Source organism: Numida meleagris, chromosome 17, assembly GCF_002078875.1.
Source record: "Numida meleagris isolate 19003 breed g44 Domestic line chromosome 17, NumMel1.0, whole genome shotgun sequence".
Classification (NCBI taxonomy): Eukaryota; Metazoa; Chordata; class Aves; order Galliformes; family Numididae; genus Numida; species Numida meleagris.
In genome coordinates this window covers 3,518,549-3,536,537 of record NC_034425.1, presented here as the reverse complement: position 1 = coordinate 3,536,537, position 17,989 = coordinate 3,518,549, and the positions used below count along the sequence as shown (strand labels likewise).

Here is a 17,989-nt window from a genome sequence, read left to right as displayed (position 1 = left end):
CCCTGCTGCTCTGGGTTCGACAGGCTTGAACTTAAAAAGTGGAAATTGAGAATACGGTCGTGAAGATTGGAAGAAAAAGAAGTGTGAATATGTTTTCCCTTTCTGTTGTTCCTTGTACTTGCTCTCTGGAGACACGTACCAGGCTCCTGCCAGTGAGCAGGAAGGTGCAGAACGCCCCAGTGTTGTTAATGTTCTCCTGAGAAGATCTTCAGCGTTGCTGGGAGCTTCTCGTGCCTCTCCCTTTCCCTGCAGTTTCTTTGATCTCTTCTGGGCCATACCCTCGAACACAGCAGGGCTGTCAATAATGGAAACAGATTTTAAAAACCAAGCAATTCTCTGTAATTTAAAACTTTAGTGGGTAGCCTTTTTGAAAAAAAAAAAAAAAACCTCTTTTCCAGTATTGCTCCTTCCCTCCCACAAAGCAAGATGTGCCAAACTTCAGCTAGCAGAATTCTGTGTAGTTTTTAGTGCTAAAACAGAGGCAGAAGTGGCATAAAGCATGCTGTCTCAAAGAAGCTATTAGTGCAGAAGTTATTATCTTGGCTTTCAGTTAGCACAGTGTTTCTTTATATCTGAGTGGCTTTTAGCGTGTCAAGAGTGCTTCAGTCAAATGTTTATTTAAATCATTAAGCTTGAATTAAAAAAAAAATAAATACACAGCACTGTCAGTTGAGACTTCATGTGTCATTTGGGTGGAGGAGGGTTAGTAAACTATTTAGTTTTGCATGAGTGTGCATCTGTGAGGGAGGGAAACCTACTAGGAAGCTCAACTGCACTTCTTGTTTAGTGTTTCAAAAGCCAAACAATGCGTACCAAGATAAGTGAGTGCTGGTGTTAGAACAATGTTGTTTTCCAGACCATCTGATTAAATATCAGATGACCCTGTGAACTTCCATGGGGGTAGCATCCTTGCTAAATAAGCAACTTGGTTTGGCTCTGCAGTTAACTATTTTTTTTAATATAGCATATCCTGACTGTTTCTTTCCTTGTGTCCCAAAGAACTTAATAATTTGCTATCTCTGTTTGCAGTTGTTGAGTGATGGAAACAGGCATCAGAACTTGAGGGAGATTTTTTCTGGAGAAAGCTGCCTTTTATTGCTTTTTTCCTTTTTTTATAGCACATTTAGTTCTCTAAGTTGGTGGCTTGTGTATTAGAATAGGTGGAGCAAAGCTTAACAAACACATCAGATCTTTGGGAGGGGGATGGAAACTATTTCAGACAAGTCGCTCCTATTATGAAGAACCAGCAATGCGAACTTTATTTCTTAAATTCAGATAATGCAGCTGTTAAGCTCAGTGCCTCTGTATCCTGGGACAGGAGCAGCATACTGTGGCAAGAGGGCTGTGACAAGGCAACCTCCTGAAGGCAGGGGGTTATCTGAAGCTGGGCTCTGGATCAGAGTCTGTGTTCTTCAGGCTCAAACTGCATAAAGGAGGCTGGGTGCCAGTTCCACATGATGTCATGATACAGCTGAAAGGTGTGACTTCAGCAAACACTGCAGAAAGCAAGACTGGAGGCTAACACTGTGTTTCTTTAGCTCTCAGCACTTAGTGTAGCATGTGTCCGAAGTGGTTGCTGTAAGCAGATCATTTACAGGTAATCTTGTGGTGTAACTGGGCATGGTTAAGTTTGCATTGCCACCTGCTCCAGGTACTCCTTCTTCCACTTGTACAACAGAGTTAGAATTGAGTATGGCTCATTTCCATTTGGACTTTTAGCATAAAGCTGCTTCACTCAGCCTTTATTTTTACAATAATAAATACAACGATGTTGATGTAACTGTCCTTGTGATTCAGATGGCCGCCCGCTGTACGTGCTGAGGCTGGGACAGATGGATACCAAAGGCTTAGTGCGAGCTCTTGGGGAAGAGGCCTTGCTTCGATACGTAAGTATTTTTGGAGCCAGCAAGTTGCTAACAATGTGATATTTTCATTTAGAAACTTCCTTTTCTGCCAGAGCGTTCATCACGCTGGGTATTTTGATGTACTCTCTGTCCGTCTGTTTTCGGTTCGAATCCATCTGAAAGCTCCTGGTCTTCTGCATTCTTTCCAACTGCAAACCGATGGTGGAAAGGCGTAGTTCTTGGCAGCTCCTGTAGTTACTGGTTAGCACTCTTGTAGATTCTTCTGCAGTTTTGTGCGCTGCTTCAAACTTAAGTCTCTGCATTTGTGCAGAAGAGAAAATAACACGCTCAGATTTTTTTTCCAAGCCTCTATCCCGAGCTTTAGAATAACTTGTTTACCTCCTCTAAAGGCAGCACTCATAGTGTTATTGTGGGTTTTCTGTTTCTGATTTCATTTTTTCATCTCCAGTAGCTTTTCTAGTCTAGTACTAGATGTGGAGGTTGGCGGCCCTGCCTGCAACAGGGGGGTTGGAGCTTGATGCTCCTTGAGGTCCCTTCCAACCCAAGCCATTCTATGATTCTGTGTTTTTCCAGGCACATATTATTTACCTGTTCCTGGCTTTAAGGAAAGGCACATCTATTTTTTCAGCAAGATCAACCAGTGAAGTGAACATAGTGGTCTCTAGTTCATTCTTTGGTGGTAGGTGGATGGTTGGACTGGATGGTCTTAGAGGTCTTTTCTGACCTTGGTGATTCTATGGAGGGGGAAAAAAATGATGCCAAGTTATTAAGTACTACATTCTTATGTCAGAAAAATCAATCGTATGTTTCTTATTTCTTCTCCTAAGTTTGTGCTGGTTTGAGCTTGTAGTTTTAATTAGACTTCAATTATGAATATTTTTTTTCTCTATCCTACCTACCAAGTGTTAGACTGACTTCTCAAGACAGAGTATTTTCTTGTGCAGGTTCTTTCCATAAACGAAGAAGGTCTGAGGCGATGTGAAGAGAATACAAAAGTATTTGGCAGACCAATAAGGTAAAAGACATCAATTCTAGATCTGCTTTTCAGGAATTACCAAGTGTCACTGCAGGGGCTGGGGAGGGCAGGATGACACTGTGCCATGTAATGCTACTGAGTTCCATTTATTAAATGGGCCAAGCACAGGGTAGTCTGTGTCTCACATGCAGATATAAGCACAGTTACTGTTAACTGAGACCTGCCCTAATTACCACTTGAGTGACTTCCAAGCCTGATGGAAGCACAGCACTTGCTGAAGGACTGAATATTAACCATTTCCTATGAAACAGCAAGCACTTCTTGTTTCATTTTAACATTGTGCAGCGTTTCATGCATGCTAACTGGTACAGCACAGCTGTAAATCTGGAGTCCATGCCCAGGGTGAGACCAGAGCTTGGAATATAAATAAAGCATAGCTAAAGCTCAGTATTTCATCTTAAGAACACATCTAATGCTATAAAAAAAGCTTCTCTTCCTGAGATCTGGTAACAGAATTAGCTTTGAGTTGTAATGGTGCTTTTACATGCAGTGGTGTCCATATACTTCAGAACACTGGACACATGCGTGAGACACATGAAATAGGTACAAATAAATGCATCTCATTTGCCCCCGTGCAGGCTGAAATGCATCTTCCCACCTGAACTAGCAAGTGGAATATTTATTTTTCCTTCCACATGAGATTTTATTTCCTTTCTGTCTCTAAAATTTAGCTCTTGGACCTGTCTAGTAGATCTAGAAGGCTTAAACATGCGGCATTTATGGAGACCTGGTGTCAAAGCATTGCTAAGAATCATTGAGGTGGTGGAAGCTAACTACCCTGAGACTTTGGGTCGCCTTCTTATCCTGAGAGCACCTCGAGTATTCCCAGTTCTTTGGACACTGGTATGTTTTGAATTCAAGGTCTTTCTCAGCACTCTCAGTACACTGCTCTGTATTTGCAGTTTGTAAAATCACGTTAATCAGGCTCTGCAGGTAGGAAATGTTTCTTTTGGATGTGTCTCTTTTATGGGATTCTTGGAATGGATTTAAAACTCCAGCCTAAGAACTTTGTCGTGTAGCCAGTGAATTTAGCTTTTTTTATGGTGTCAATTTTACATAACAAAGGTGGTAACACTTAATGTGATCAAACTGATTCCATCAACACTTTCTCAAGAAACACTTTGAGAACCTGATCTGTTCTGTTCTTCTTCGTTTATAGGTTAGTCCATTCATTGATGACAACACTAGGAAGAAATTCCTTATTTATGCTGGAAACGACTACCAGGGTCCTGGGGGATTGCTGGATTACATCGATAAAGAAATTATTCCTGATTTTCTTGGTGGAGAGTGCATGGTATGAATTTAAACTAGTGCATATAGAGACTTATTTGTGGGTTGTGTATTTTTTCCTTTCCCCTGCCCTAAACAAAGAGGCCTGTTGGTTTTGGTCAAAATTCAAAAGGAAATCTTTGAAGAGGAGAACTGAATTCCAAGCTTTGGAGCCATGGTGGCTGACTGTGGCCGTTGTGTGACCACAGTTCTGGACCTTAGCAGTTGTTGTGTGAAATATAGGTGCCTGGAGCTGTGCGTGCTTCTGTTGGTTGCATCTTTGTGAGGGCATAAGATGCAGCGTAAGATCTTTTATTTCCTCTTTGTGGCAGCAAGATGAAAGGTTAGCTATAGCCAGCGTGCTAGCTTTTACCATTTCATGGTCTGCTGGCAGCCCAAGATTTCAAATATTCTTCATATTCAGAAATATCCTCACCAGTCTGCTAGAGGAGCAAAAGCTCTATTGTCACCATCCGTGGCCAAATTATACCAGTGATTAAACATGTCAGAATGATGCTGTGCCCGTCTGGGAGCTGTTCATTCCTTTTCTCACTTAACAATGTATCTATAGTGGTCTTCACTGTCCAAGAAAAGTGGATAGTCAAAGAAGATTCTGGCACGAATAGGCCCAGTTGAAAATAATTCATTTTACCTACCAGATTTCATTGGCCACTGTCACCACCAACTAATCAGAAAAGTCTGCATCATCTAAACGAACTTAGCGGTACTGTAAGCAGCACGAGGAGATGGCCCAGCTGCTAGCAGGGTTTAACAAACAGCCGGGCCTCATTCGTGTGACACACTGGGATCCGTGCTGACCACATCAAACTGAAAACAGTGCTTTTCTGGGGTGTACTGTAATTTCTCAGCCCCTTGTCATGTGCCTTAACAGCTGCTTCCTGCCCAGGCTGTGGGTGTCAGTCAAATCCATCAGCAGAACATACAGTAGTACTGTAAGCTTTTCTTGCTTGTAACATTTCTGACAGTGCTGACTGACTTGTTTCTCTGAGTTGTGGGAATGCAACTCAGGCATTTTCTGGAGCTTCCATCACAGTAACATTTGGATTTCCTTCGATTGGCTTATTGCTTGTTTTTTGACTCAGCTGTGTTAAAACATAATTCTAGACTTGCTTATTAAGCCTCTGTTAACATTTTCTAGATTAAGTTCTGTACTGTTCTTGAGAATGCATCTAGTTCTGTTCAAATGCAGTCCCAAACTGTAATGGAGTTCTCCATTACAGTTGCTGCTCGATGTTTTACAGCAGGCCTTATGATTATGTTCAGTGGGCTGCTTTCTACGGCAGCAGGTTTCAGCGGAGAGAGTTTGTACTGTGTAATTTGGAGCTTGAGAAATGGGTAAAATCTACTGCTTGAGTAAGCAAAGGGAGCGTTACCAGAAGGCAAACTGCTGCAATACTTCCTGCTGCTCACAGGCAATAACAGGGTCTTTTTCTTCTTTATTTCTGGGTGTTTGGACAAAAATGACTTCTCAAAGCTCCTTTCAGTTCTCTCCTGTAATCCAGTTACGGAATATTTCTGCTGCCCCAAACACTTCTATGGAACCTATTCCTGAGCAGACTGTCATCAGACTTCATTGCTGGAGGCTTCTTAATAAAGAACTGTGCTTCAGGATGTTGTGTAATCAGTTCCAGTACTCAGCTGTCGAGACAGATGTAACTTAAACTTTTACCTTCTTCACTGCAATATCTTTTTACCTTGTTTGGAAGCTTACCGTATCTCTCCTCCATCTTTAGTCCTTGGATTTAGCTACTCCAGTTCCTTTGGGTCTCTGTGGGCTATATTTTTTTCAGCTTTCAGTTGCTATAGCCATGATTTTTAAGTGGCTCGTGTATATCTTCAGCACAGGGCAGCCTAAGTGATGACAATACCATTCACATAGTCATTGTCTGTAAAGGCAGCTCTTGTGTATGAAGTAGATCTGTTCCTCTGGGATCTGATTCTGCAAACTTATGCAAACTAGGTATTTATTTTAGTGGCTTGTATAAAATGTGCATACATATGGTGTACAGGCTCTAACATTACTTTCAAATTCTGTTCGTCTCGTTCTTCAAAATTCTTGCTGACTGCAAGTTTTAGTTTCTGAAACTAGCAGGCAGAGCATGGCAAGGCGAGTGTACAGAGGGGATACTTCTTAATGGCTATTTCTGTTTTCAGTGTGAAGTACCAGAGGGTGGGCTGGTTCCCAAGTCCCTCTACCGGACAGCAGAAGAGTTGGAAAACGAAGACATAAAGCTCTGGACTGAAACAATCTACCAGTCTGCAAGTGTCTTCAAAGGAGCTCCACACGAGGTATGGTTGCAGCCTGCTCTTCTCTTCCATCTCAACTCTCTGCTTTGGAGTCTGTCTCTGGAGCTGAAAATTGTTAAGAATGAGATTTAGTTGCCCCGCGTTCACCTTGTTCTTCTATAGTTCTGATATGTTATCATGCTTAGCAGCTGAAGTTTGTGAACATTTCTGGTTTCATCCTGTTGCCATTTAGAGGATATCATTGCTTAGAAGGACATGGCTCTGAATGGAATGAGCAGTGAAGACAAATAATATTCTCAGAAGCTACTCAAGAGCTTCCTAAGGCTGTGTGTAAAAATAAGGACACTCCAGCAGGAGAAGGCTTCTATTTAGAATGCCTTCTGACAGTCTAAATTAAGCCCAGCAGTAAAAAGCTCTCTTCTTTAGTAAGGGTTTCTACCTTTACCAAGCAAATTGCTACTGTCTAATATGACTTTTCTCCTGTCCCAGGTTCTCATTCAGATTGTGGATGCCTCATCTGTGATCACGTGGGATTTTGATGTGTGCAAAGGCGACATTGTTTTTAACATCTTCCATTCCAAGAGAGCCCCACAGCCTCCTAAAAAGGACTCCCTGGGAGCTCACAGCATCACATCTCCCGGTGGGAACAACGTCCAGCTGATAGATAAAGTTTGGCAACTGGGCCGAGATTACAGCATGGTGGAATCTCCTCTTATCTGCAAAGAAGGGGAAAGCGTGCAGGTAAGACCACTGAATTCTTGTGTGGAAACAGATTGAAGCAGCTCCAAAACTAGATGTTCTAATTCACAGACATTATTGATGACTGAGTGGTGATTCAGCTCCGGGCTGTCTGCTTGCTTTTGGCCGACATTTCAGCTTCTGTTCCTAGCTGCATGCTTCGTGGAAGAGGGACAGTATTTACATGGGATCTGGTGCAAAGGGAGCTCGCTTCAGTCTGGTAGCAATGGAGGTTGATCAGCAAGGAGCAGAGGGAAGTTACCTAGAACACAGTGCATGTGCAGACAGTATCAAGATGTGCTTTGTGCTGTGATCATGACCACTATTTTCTGAAGCAAACGTTCTGAAGGATATCCTAGTGTCTTGCCTCAGTAATGAGAGAAGCCTGGAAAGAGAAGGCTGAGTTCTGTGCTTGTTTCTGCAAGACCCCTCAGGGAGGTCCCTATGGCCAAGGTTCCCAAAATGCTCATTTGTTTTTTTTAATGGCGTTTGCAAACTTATTTATGCAATGTGCTTTTACGTGATGCGTGTTTACAATCTGCTGCTGCTGCTACTCATTATGGCTTGAAATGAGATTTGAACAGCCTTTATAAAGGCACTCCTGAAATAATCTAATGGGAAGTGTTACATCTTTGGAAATATGGACAGTGACTTTTTGAACGACACTTTCTCATTCTGCGAGGCAGGACCCTTTGTGTTCTTTTCACGCCATCAGAGGACAGCCACTGATGAAAACAAATGGGAGAAAAAGATTGTTTTAACCAAGGACGTTGTACTTTCAAGTGTATATAAATCCTAACCCCTCCTCACTGTAAGAGGGAGGGGGGGAAAGGCACCTCTGACATTCTATTATAACTGATGCTATGTTCTGAGAGCCCAGCTGCCCAGCACTGCCCTCTGGCCGAGGAGCTGAAATCCTGGCACTGGGGAAAACTATGGGCATGCAGGCAGTCTTTCTAAGCTTGGAAGGTAAACTGCAAGTGTACAGATCCTTGTGTTAACCAAGTTCATTTTCCATTTTGGCTGTGGCTGCTTCTAGGGATCGCATGTGACCAGGTGGCCTGGCTTCTATATTCTCCAGTGGAAATTTCATAGCATGCCTGCCTGTGCTGCAACCAACCTGCCTCGTGTGGATGATGTGCTAGCATCTCTGCAGGTCTCCTCTCACAAATGTAAAGTGATGTACTATACTGAAGTGATAGGATCTGAAGATTTCAGGTACGTCTGGCCAGGAATCACAAAGATCAGCTGATGTCAAGCCTTTCTGGTGCTAGTATCAAGTCCACTTAAATAGAAATAAATTGAAAAGGCTTGTATTTTTTAATGGAGTGTTATTAGTGTTATAAAGCAAGCTAAATAACCCTTAGTTGGCTTTGGAAAAAAATATTAGCAATAGGAACAAATAATGTCAAGAAGGGACTAATTAGTTATCTCATCCTAATCATCATTTGTTACTTTGCTCTTCTTTGGAAGTGCTGTGAGCTGCAAGGTAGTGATGCAGAAATAGATGCAGCTCAGTATGGAATTGAGTTGGTTCAGCTGCCTGCCAATAGAAATTCCTGCTGAAACCCAATCTTTTTAAACAGCATCTCTTTGCAAGATTTTCTGCTGTCCCCATTATCTTATGTGGTAAAGCAGGAAAGCTTTTAAGTACCTACACCAAAATTATTTTTTATTCAGTGTGTGAAGAAATACAATGTAGATACATTGCAGAAAGCCCAATCTTTGTACGTTCTGGAGTGTAAAACGACTTGGCTTTTCATTGCAGAGGATCTATGACCAGCCTTGAATCGAGCCACAGCGGATTCTCTCAGCTCAGTGCTGCCACCACCTCTTCCAGCCAGTCCCACTCCAGCTCCATGATTTCCAGGTAGTGCCACGGCTGACAAAAAGCAGATGGATGAGATGGCTGGACCAGCTGACTGCAATACAACTGGCAATTGTGCAAAAAAAAAAAAAAAAAACAACAACAAACCCTACCCCCACGAAGGCCTTTTGTAGATAGTAAAGTAGCTGTTTGAATTTTAAACTTAGTGTTTTTTGGTCCTTGTAAGATCCAGCTGCTTGTCTCTTAACTCTTAACCTTTTTTCCTAACTCAGCCATAAATATTTTCAAGCGTGCTTGCACGAATCCTAACTCTGAACATAAGGGCTCTCTTGGAAGGACAAATGATCAGTGCATCGGTTAAGATATTTTTTTAAATTGTGTAAATGTTAAAAAGAAAAAAAAAGAAAAAAAGGAAAACCCTACCAAAAATGCTCCATAGTGCATTAGAAATCAACTGCGAGTCTCCTGTCAGGACATTTCTTGCCATCTCAAGAAATCCCCCATGATCTTCCAGTGCTGCAAACTGTTCTCCCATTGCCACCAAGTGATGTCCGAGACGAAGAAAAGCAGTTGCTGGATACTTGACTTTGTGAGTCCACTTTTTTTCAAGGCGCGTCCGCAGAGCTGTGGACAGGCAGTAAACACTAATAGCTTTTGTATGAGCTCCTTTTGGGGGATCTGAGCTCTGGGTGTCCATGGGTTCAAGCAGTTCATTCTTCCCTTGGATTTGTGCTTGAAGCACTGTAGAGAGAGAGGTAGAGAGCAGGCTCTCCCTCCCCTCGCTGATCTAGAACTGGCCGGAGGATTTGTTTCCAGTTCTGTGCTGGAGACTCCCCCCGCTTCCTTCGTGTGCTCCCCATGAACTCATCTTCTTGCAGCTTTGCTATTATGAGGAATTTATGCAGAGTTGGTTTGCTGCTTAAATCAGCCAAGAGGAGGTATGGGTTCCATCCTTCCCGTGCACTTTTCAGTCCCTCTTGCTTCCCATCCTTTTCCTTGCATGTCAGAGGCAGAGCACTTTAGTTCTAAGCGGCGGAAGCTTTAAGGTAGGCAGGGAGCACAGGGCTCTTCACGCCGCGTGTTACAGTGGAAGCCACTCCAAGTGGTGCCTGCTCAACCATTCTCACTGTTGCTGCTGCCAGCCATCAATTGCCACTTTGGATTCTACCCAGACCCAAGCAATCGTACTTGAACTCCTTTGGTTGAAGTTGGTTCAGGTTTTTTCCCCACTTTGGGCTGTGTGCCCCAAGCACAGCGAAAGGCACAGAATTGCTGAGCAGGGGCTGCCTGCAGGCAGCTACAGACCACGGCCGGCAGTGGAGCTGAGATTTCTGCTTGGAATGCAGCAGCCTTTGCTTGCTTAGACCCTGCCCGGTCTGTTTGTTGAGAGCTAAACGATTCATCCAGGCAAAAAGGAGCTTCCGTGCTGCTCAGTTCCTGGCTAGGAGGCTGCATTGGCTCTAATAAATCTTGGAGTCAGGGGCATGTGGTAGAGGAGCTTGCTGAAGTCTTGCACTTTGAAAACGGAACTCGCTTAAGATAAGAACTCACTGAGGAGACTGAATGCCCTGCCTGAGGAAAACTGGTTCTGAACTCAGTGTAAATGTTTTTATCATTTTATTGCTTTTTTTTTTTAATATGTATAACTCAGAATTTCCGAGAGGTGGCTCCTAACCTGTAACTAGGAGCATCTTTCCTGCAGACCAGTTCTGGCTGTGGAACCTGGCAGAGCTAGCAGAAACGTGTTTTACTAATGGATTTAGATGCTGGTCTCCTTAAATGGAACCAAACTGATCAGTTCTAGTTCTGTCTTTTTATGAACTTAGCAGTTGAGGATGCAGGTTGGATTTGTCACTTAGGCTGCCACAGCTGCTGCTGTGTGAGACAGGCCCCAGCTCTGGTGTCACACAGCTCCCCACCCGGTGTCTGCACAGAGCCAGGGCCGCGTGCTGTGCTTCTCACACCATCCCTGTGATGAGAGCTGGCTGCATTAGGAGGAGCCCGGCTTCCTGGGGAAGGGGGTTTGATGTGTGACGTGCAGGAACCAGAATTCCCAGGCATGGGGTAGCAAGTGCAGCAGCGAGGTCAACTTAATGACGCTCAGCTCTTTGCAAATGCTGCTTTCCGTGTGCCAGGCTGCAAGGGTTGAAGGTGGTCCCCTTTCTCTCTTCCCCTCTCTCTCCCTCTCAGATGGCGGTTTTGCTGACAGCTGTAAGGAAACTGCTTCATTCAACACTCCCCATCTCTCCAGAGCTGTCTGGCTTTGCAGGCCCTTTCTGAGTTGCAGTCACTTTTCAGGTCTGAAGATCTGTTCTGTTTTTCACTTGAGCTGGCTCAAAAGTGGCACTCCGGGTTTTTCCTGCTGTAAATCTTAACACTTCTTTTAGAGCTCAAAGCACATAACAGCACAAAGAGCTGGAGGGGATAAAATTCCAGAAAAAAACAATAGTTAATCCTCCTCTAAGCAAAGTGCTGTGGCAATACGACTTGATCATCGCAGTCTGACTCGTTAATTTCCCATCCCCTGCTCTTTTCTTCTGTGATATTGTTGTTACTTGTTTCTCTCAGCCGATGACTCTGCTGTTGTTGGCTTCTTTTCCTGTTACCCGTGTCCATCTGCACTTACCTGTCCATCCTCATGAACTGCATATCAAATTCTGTACATGTTTTGTATACATAATACCTCATTCTTGGTAATAAAATACAGATAGTCTTTAAAAGATTTTTTTTTAATTGTTATCGATAATAAATGTGAACTGTTTGGAATAAGGGGTCACGGGCTCTTTTATTTCGTTCCTCTGCCTGCAAAGCTTCAGTGTGCTGAAAGCAAGGCTGTGCTGCGGGGGGAGGCACCAAGGCTTTGTGGGGAACAGAGACTTGAGCAAGGTGCAAGGTGTGGGGCAATGCAGGTTTAGAGGGAAAGCTGCCCCTGCTGGGCACAACAGAACAAAATCTCATCGTCCCCGTGTGCTTTGTTGTTTTCAGTAGTCTGTGAATAACTGAAAGGAGCAAAATGCTGCGCTGAGAAAGTCTTCAGGTAGCCCTAGAAGAGATGGGTTCTCGTGGTTTGATGGACTCTGTGGTGACTTCAGTCCTTTCTCCCTGTTTGCGAGGGAGCAGCTGAGCTGATGCAGCAGCGTCCCTTGGCCTGTATTGCACATGTTATGGAAAAGGCTTTCAGGGCAGGCGTAGCAGGGCCTGGTACAAATAACTGCATCTCATTGGGCCGGTGCAAGCTGGAATGTGTCTGGCTGCCTGAACTAGCAAGCAATTATTTTTTCCTTCCAGGTGCTTATTCTTTTTCACTCAGTGTCCAGAACAGAGGGCTGGGTGCTGCCCTACGCAAAGCAGGTGCCATCCTGGGAGAACCGGAGCGGCCTTAACGCGGGCCCGGCTGCCCGAGCAGTGGAGCTGCCTGCACCCTGGCCTGCCCTGGTGCTGTGCTCTTCAGGACCGGTGCTGGGTCCCCAAGGCAAGCAGGGCTGCTGGGTGGCTGACACAGCTGCTCCCAGCGGCTGAGGGCTGGGAGTTTCTTCCAACTGCAATTATCGTGATTTTGCTTCTCTCCATGAAGAATAAGCTCCCTGATCTCCACGGCTCCCACGCGGGGCTTTGCAGATGCCCCGTCCCCAGGCACAGGGGCCGACGGGCGTGGGCTGCCTCTGCTGGGCTGGGAGCTGCGGCTCTCCCACGTGGGCGGTTCTGCTCTCCAAGTGGCGGACGAAGCTGCGCTATTTTTACAGCAGGAGCCAGAATCTGTCGGCCCGGGGGGTTTAGAACCGCTGCAGCCGGAGCCGTGGCTGGAACATCCGTTCACGGCTCCTCCTGCTGCTGTCCGAGCTGTAAGGCTGCTAGAAGAGACCCCTGAGCCGGCTGGGGCGCAGGCACTGAGAAATGAACGGTTGGGATTTTCCAGATTCAACCGCTTTCTCTCTATCCCCTACCCTGGAAAAGAGGAAAAAAAAGAAAACCCAGCACCGCTCCGCGCGCACACGCACCCGGGCCCCGTTTTCCCGCCCCCCGTTTCCCGCCGCCTTTTGCACTCAGCCCGCGGCCGGGGGGGGGCGGGGCCAGACCCTGCGCAGCCGCAGTAGAGCGGGGCGGAGCCGGTGGACTCGGCGCGGAGCCACGCAGCGCAACACCGCGGAGCGCCGCGAGGGGGCGCCCTAACCCCGCGTACTGCTGCTGTGCGTGGCCATGAGAGCGGGGCAGCGATAGCTGGGTTACAGCGCGGGGGCACGGGGACAGCGGACACCCGGCCCCTGCTGCTCCCGTGGGACCCTGCAGCAGCGCGTGGTGCGCCAGGCCCGGGGTGGGGGGGTTCCGTCGGAGGCCGCGGAACGGCACCTGTGCAGCAAGGAGTTGCTCCAGTGCCGGGCTTGAGCGTCGCCTTCTGGTTCCCCAACTTAATGCTCCGGCTTTGATTGTAGGGCAGCACTTGGCGAACGAGGCACGGAGAGAGAAATGCACGAGCGGGCGGATGAACGCCAGCACGGCCACGCTCGGCGCGGTGCTTTTGTTCGTCCCTACAATAACAGCCGCGCAGCTCCCGGGGGCTGAGCGAGCAGGAAAGCGGCAGCTCCCGTCCCGCCCGCCCCGGCTGCAGCCGCGCCCGGAGGTGCCCGCGGGCAGCAGCGAGCAGAACGCGTTCCGCGCTCCCAGCTCCACCTCATTAGCGCTGCTAATTTCTTTTTTATTTTTTGCACAGGGAGCCGCAGCCTGTGCAGAGAGACAGACAGCGTTCCCATGGTGAGGCCCAAGTCCGGGCGCTGCCTGTGACCGAGCTCCTCCCTAACGGAGCCTGGAAAGGACGCGAGCGAAGCTGCTTCTCCGTGCTTCTCCTTCTGCACCGCGGCCTTCATGGCTCTGATGCAGCGCCTCTTCCCGGGGCCGTTGCAGAGCAGCGCGGGGCTGAGGGCTCTCGGAGCCGTCCTTCCTTCAGCGCGCTGGGCACGGCGGGGTCAGCGGGGACCCCTGGGGCTGGGGCTGGGGAGCAGCGTGCGGTGGCTGCTGCCCGCTGGGTGCTGCTGAGGCCCAGCACCCCGACACACAGCCCGCGTGGGGCGGGGGTGGCACACAGGACGGCAGCCCCCATGGCCACGCCTGACCCTACAAAGCTGCCACCCGAAATCTTTGGGACGCGGGCCGGCTGTGGGGTGATGCATGGGGAGGCCCCGGCCTTGCGCTGGGGCTGCGTGGGGGTCCCCGGCGCGGCCTTCCCGAAGCATCGTCCCCTCCGCAGCGAGCTGGCTGCGTGCCGCGCCGCTCTTTGTTTCTGAAGATCAAATAGGACACGTTGCATGATAGCGCTGATGCCGTGAGCCAGCTCCGGGCGGCCGCCTGCCTCTGTTTGTCCTTCACGAGAACCAAAAGCAGCAGCAGAAGATGCTGTGAGCCCTGGGGCTGGCTCTGTCCCCCGGCCGCGCTGGGACAAGGCGTCAGGGCTGGGAAACTGCTCTGCATCATCACCATCACCATCCTTCTCCTCCTCCTCTCCGAGCACAGAGCTCCCCATGCCAGCAGCTGCAATCAGCGAGTCTCTTTGAAGATATTTAATGCTCCGTTGTGCCACAGAGAGAAATAAACCCGTTTTCCGCCTGCCTCTCTCCTGAGACCCTCAGTGCTGCTCAGCCTCCGAGGAGCTGCACAGGGAAGCGGGAGGGCTGGAGAATCTCCCGTGCTGGCACGAGCAGGAGCCTTCCTCCCCTGGGATGCTGCTGCTGCCGCCCATAGGGCTCGTGCAGGGTAACCCCAGCTCTGAGCATCTGCGCAGTGACAGCTGCAGCAATGCAGCAGGTGCAGCAGAGTGGGACGGCCCCAGAAGCTCAGTGGGTGCAGGGCAACGCGCTCAGCTGCCGCCTCGATGGCACGAGCTGCAGCCTCCCGCTTCAGGGAGGGCAAACGCATTGGTTCTGCCCAGTGGTGCTTTGCCATTGCACAGCAAATGCTGCCAGAAATGTGCCGAGGGCAGGGAGGGCACGAACCGGCAGCCAGCACGGCCCAGAGGAGCCCTTCGTCCCCCTCTGTCCCTGCTGTGGAGCCGATGTCCCTTTGCAAAGTGCTGCACGGTGCTGGGGGCTGTGCCGTGTCACCCTGCCCCGCTGGCACTCAGTACACAGACGCAGGACAAACCTCCTCCCCTCCTTTGTTTTCTCCTCCTTGGCACCACGAGCGGTCTGGGTTTGTAGGGCGGCAGCTTGGGAACACGAACTCACCGTAGGGTGATTTTGTTCTTCATGCTGAACTCTTCCTGGAGATGTCAGCTGCCAGAACGCGTCGTTTCTGCTTCACGGGTCTGCCTCGGCGCTCTGTGGGCATGACACAGTGACAAGGAGGGAAGGAACACTGGGAGGAACGCTTCGGTCTGCACGGCTCTGCTGACAGCAGCTGGGCTGAGCTGCTCCTTTGGGGGGGGGGCTCTGAGCGAGGGGGGACAGTGCGGGGCGGCTGTGGTGGGGGACACGGGCAGGACCACCGCCAGGTGATGGCTCACATGAACCCAGATATGGGAGGGGACCACGGGGCCCTGCAGCCCAGCACAGCTCGAGGCAGACGGGGCAGATTTGGCGGCTCTTGGTCCCCTTCCATTCTGACATTCGCATGTAAGGGATGGCTGCCTCCCCCCCTGCCCATGCGAAGCAGGGGGTGTCTGAGGGGCAGGAGGGCTGATGTGTGCCATGCAGCCTTGGGGAGCCGTGGAGTGACTTCCAAAGGCTGCACTGTGGCTGTTCCCATGGCTCTGCCCCCAGCTGGGGGCTGCTTTCAGCCCGGAGAACCTGGACTCGGTGTTTTCCACCTGTTCTTCCCCACCCCTTGGAATCCCAGTGCATGTGCAGGAAGGATGTGACCTGGAGGGCAACTCTTCTGCATTGAAGGAGGTGCAGGGAGCACACACTTCTGCTTTGGCTTCTGGCATGTTGCTGCCTTGCCTCAGTTTACCTGCTAAAACCCATTGGTTTGTCCCCTTGCAGCTGCTCCCAGGGGGGGCTCTTGGCAACAGGGAGGGACACAGGGGATCGGGGGAGCAGAGCCCGGGCTGTGGGCTGGGACCTTCGTCTTTCCCACGTCCCTGTGGTGCAACAAGCAGGAACCGAGCCCCATCCATCAGCCCACGGACAATGGCTTCAAACGCTGACGGGAGGGCGATGAATCACATTGCACACACACACACACACACACACACACACACACACACACACGGGTCACTGCGCACGGGAAACAAAGGCAGTGCACCTGGCACAGGTGGCCGTGACCCTGCTTGCTCCGCTGGTGCTGGTGGGGTCCTAGAACCGTGCAGACGTGGCGCTGAGGGGCGGTCAGTGGGCACGGGGTGTGAGGGGAGTGGGCTTGGGGATCCCAGGGGTCTTTTCCAACCTGAGCTGGGGACAGCGCTCCACACCCTGGCCTTGGCTCAGCACCCCCTCCCGGTGCCGCTGGGTGGAAGTGGGATCCGACCTCCCCTAAACACGGGGCAGGGCCGTGGCGCAGCTTCCTGCAAAACGAACCCGGAGACAGCGTCTGGGTGGCAGGCAGCGGATCGGCCTCGCCGCCAGCACTGCGGGGTCACACGATGCTGCTGCTGCTGCTGCTGCTGCTGCTTGCTGACAGAACGCGTTTTGGGGACGTGGGGATGAGGAGCCCTGACAGGCGGCAGTGCCCCGGTGCGCACGGAGCCGGCGGATCTCCTGCAGCGCTGTCAGCAGCACTCAGGGTGATGCTGCTTGGCTCCGGGTAAAGCTCCCCCTGCGCACGCCCTGAGCAGGAAGGAGCTTGCCCACGGACATGGCAGCAGAAGCAACGGCCGAGGCGTGTGGGCCAACACTGACGTTGCTTTTGCCGCATAATGCAAAGGGCTTTTTGCTTCTGAAGGACAAGGGGCCGCTGAGGACTGCGCCATGGTGGCCCTAGGAATCGTGGTTGTGTGGTCAGAGGGACCGCGGGGAAAGGCAGCGGCACCGGGGGGTGTTTACAGCGTGACATTTCTGTGCGGCCTGAAAAGAGAAAGCGCTCGGTTTTCAGGGCGAGAGAGGGACATCTCCCTGCTGCTGGAAGGGGCACAGCACAGAGCGCTGCGCTAGGGCACGGGAGCCCAGAGGAGAGGTGGGACACATCCAGCACCCGCGTCCTGACCCAGGACAGCAGAACCACTCCTGCTTTGGGGTGTTCATGCCAACATCAGCCATACAGCCATGAGCCCTTCACTTCTGGGCTGCAGCCTTGCATGGAGGAGGACGCTCAGCCCTTGAGGATGCTCAGCCCTCGAGGAGGATGCTCAGCTCCAAGATGAAGCCTCGTGCTCCTGGCTAGAGAGATCACGTCATGCGCCAGTGCTGTGTGTCCTTCCTCAATGCCACCGCAGTGGGCAAGGCTAAGTAGAGGTGGCTGCTGGGAGCACTGGGAGCACTGGAAGCCTGCAGCACATCCCCTGCCCGTACAGAGCATGGGAAGGGGACAGGCTGCACCCCTGCACACGAGGGACACAGACTCCAGGATGCCCGGTGCTACGGCTGTCACCCGCTGCTGACCCTGCAGCACGGCTGCACAGCCTCACCCGGCGTCACCTTAGGAAAAGCCGTGTCGGTGGCCCAGAGAGAGGCAAGCTTCTCGCTGCTGCTGCTAATCCTGGCTGGGGCGAGATAAGAGATGCTATAGAAACTCCTCTGAGCCTGTGAACAGCTGTGCTAAATCCCCTTAGTCCTAACAAGAGGTGTTTCCAGGCAGCCCGGCTCCCATTACCCCGCCAGTACACGCTGTCCATGCTTCTGTCCTGCACATGGCTCCCACCGGGTCAGCAGGTGCTGTGTGGGGCTGTGGGGCTGGGCAGGGAGGGTGCCCCCCAGCAGTCACCTCAAAGCAGTTGGTGCCACCAGCAGAGATGTCCACACTGGGGCACCTCCTTCCCGTCTGCATACCCATCCTCATCCCCGTCCCCATTTTCATCTCCAACTCCATCCCATCCCATCCCATCCCATCCCATCCCATCCC

General features: G+C 50.1%; 1 protein-coding gene and 1 long non-coding RNA gene across 5 annotated transcripts in view; one reads left to right on the top strand and one right to left on the bottom strand.

Annotated features, from left to right (window-relative positions):
* Positions 1–9,407, top strand: part of SEC14L1 (SEC14 like lipid binding 1) — a 36,379-nt gene extending 26,972 nt beyond the window's left edge. For both annotated transcript variants that reach the window (XM_021414417.1, XM_021414418.1), the window contains 8 exons: positions 1,798–1,886; positions 2,810–2,880; positions 3,573–3,744; positions 4,061–4,195; positions 6,346–6,480; positions 6,928–7,179; positions 8,216–8,394; positions 8,945–9,407. In XM_021414417.1, the coding sequence (XP_021270092.1) occupies positions 1,798–1,886; positions 2,810–2,880; positions 3,573–3,744; positions 4,061–4,195; positions 6,346–6,480; positions 6,928–7,179; positions 8,216–8,394; positions 8,945–9,050 (1,139 nt within the window). In that variant the 3' untranslated portion in view covers positions 9,051–9,407. The remainder of the gene's footprint in view (positions 1–1,797; positions 1,887–2,809; positions 2,881–3,572; positions 3,745–4,060; positions 4,196–6,345; positions 6,481–6,927; positions 7,180–8,215; positions 8,395–8,944) is intronic.
* LOC110407130 overlaps positions 11,563–17,989 on the bottom strand; it is a 9,954-nt gene continuing 3,527 nt past the window's right edge. For all 3 annotated transcript variants that reach the window (XR_002443748.1, XR_002443749.1, XR_002443747.1), the window contains 2 exons: positions 16,379–17,630; positions 11,563–15,312 (listed from right to left, as the gene is read on the bottom strand). This is a non-coding gene — a long non-coding RNA (uncharacterized LOC110407130). The remainder of the gene's footprint in view (positions 15,313–16,378; positions 17,631–17,989) is intronic.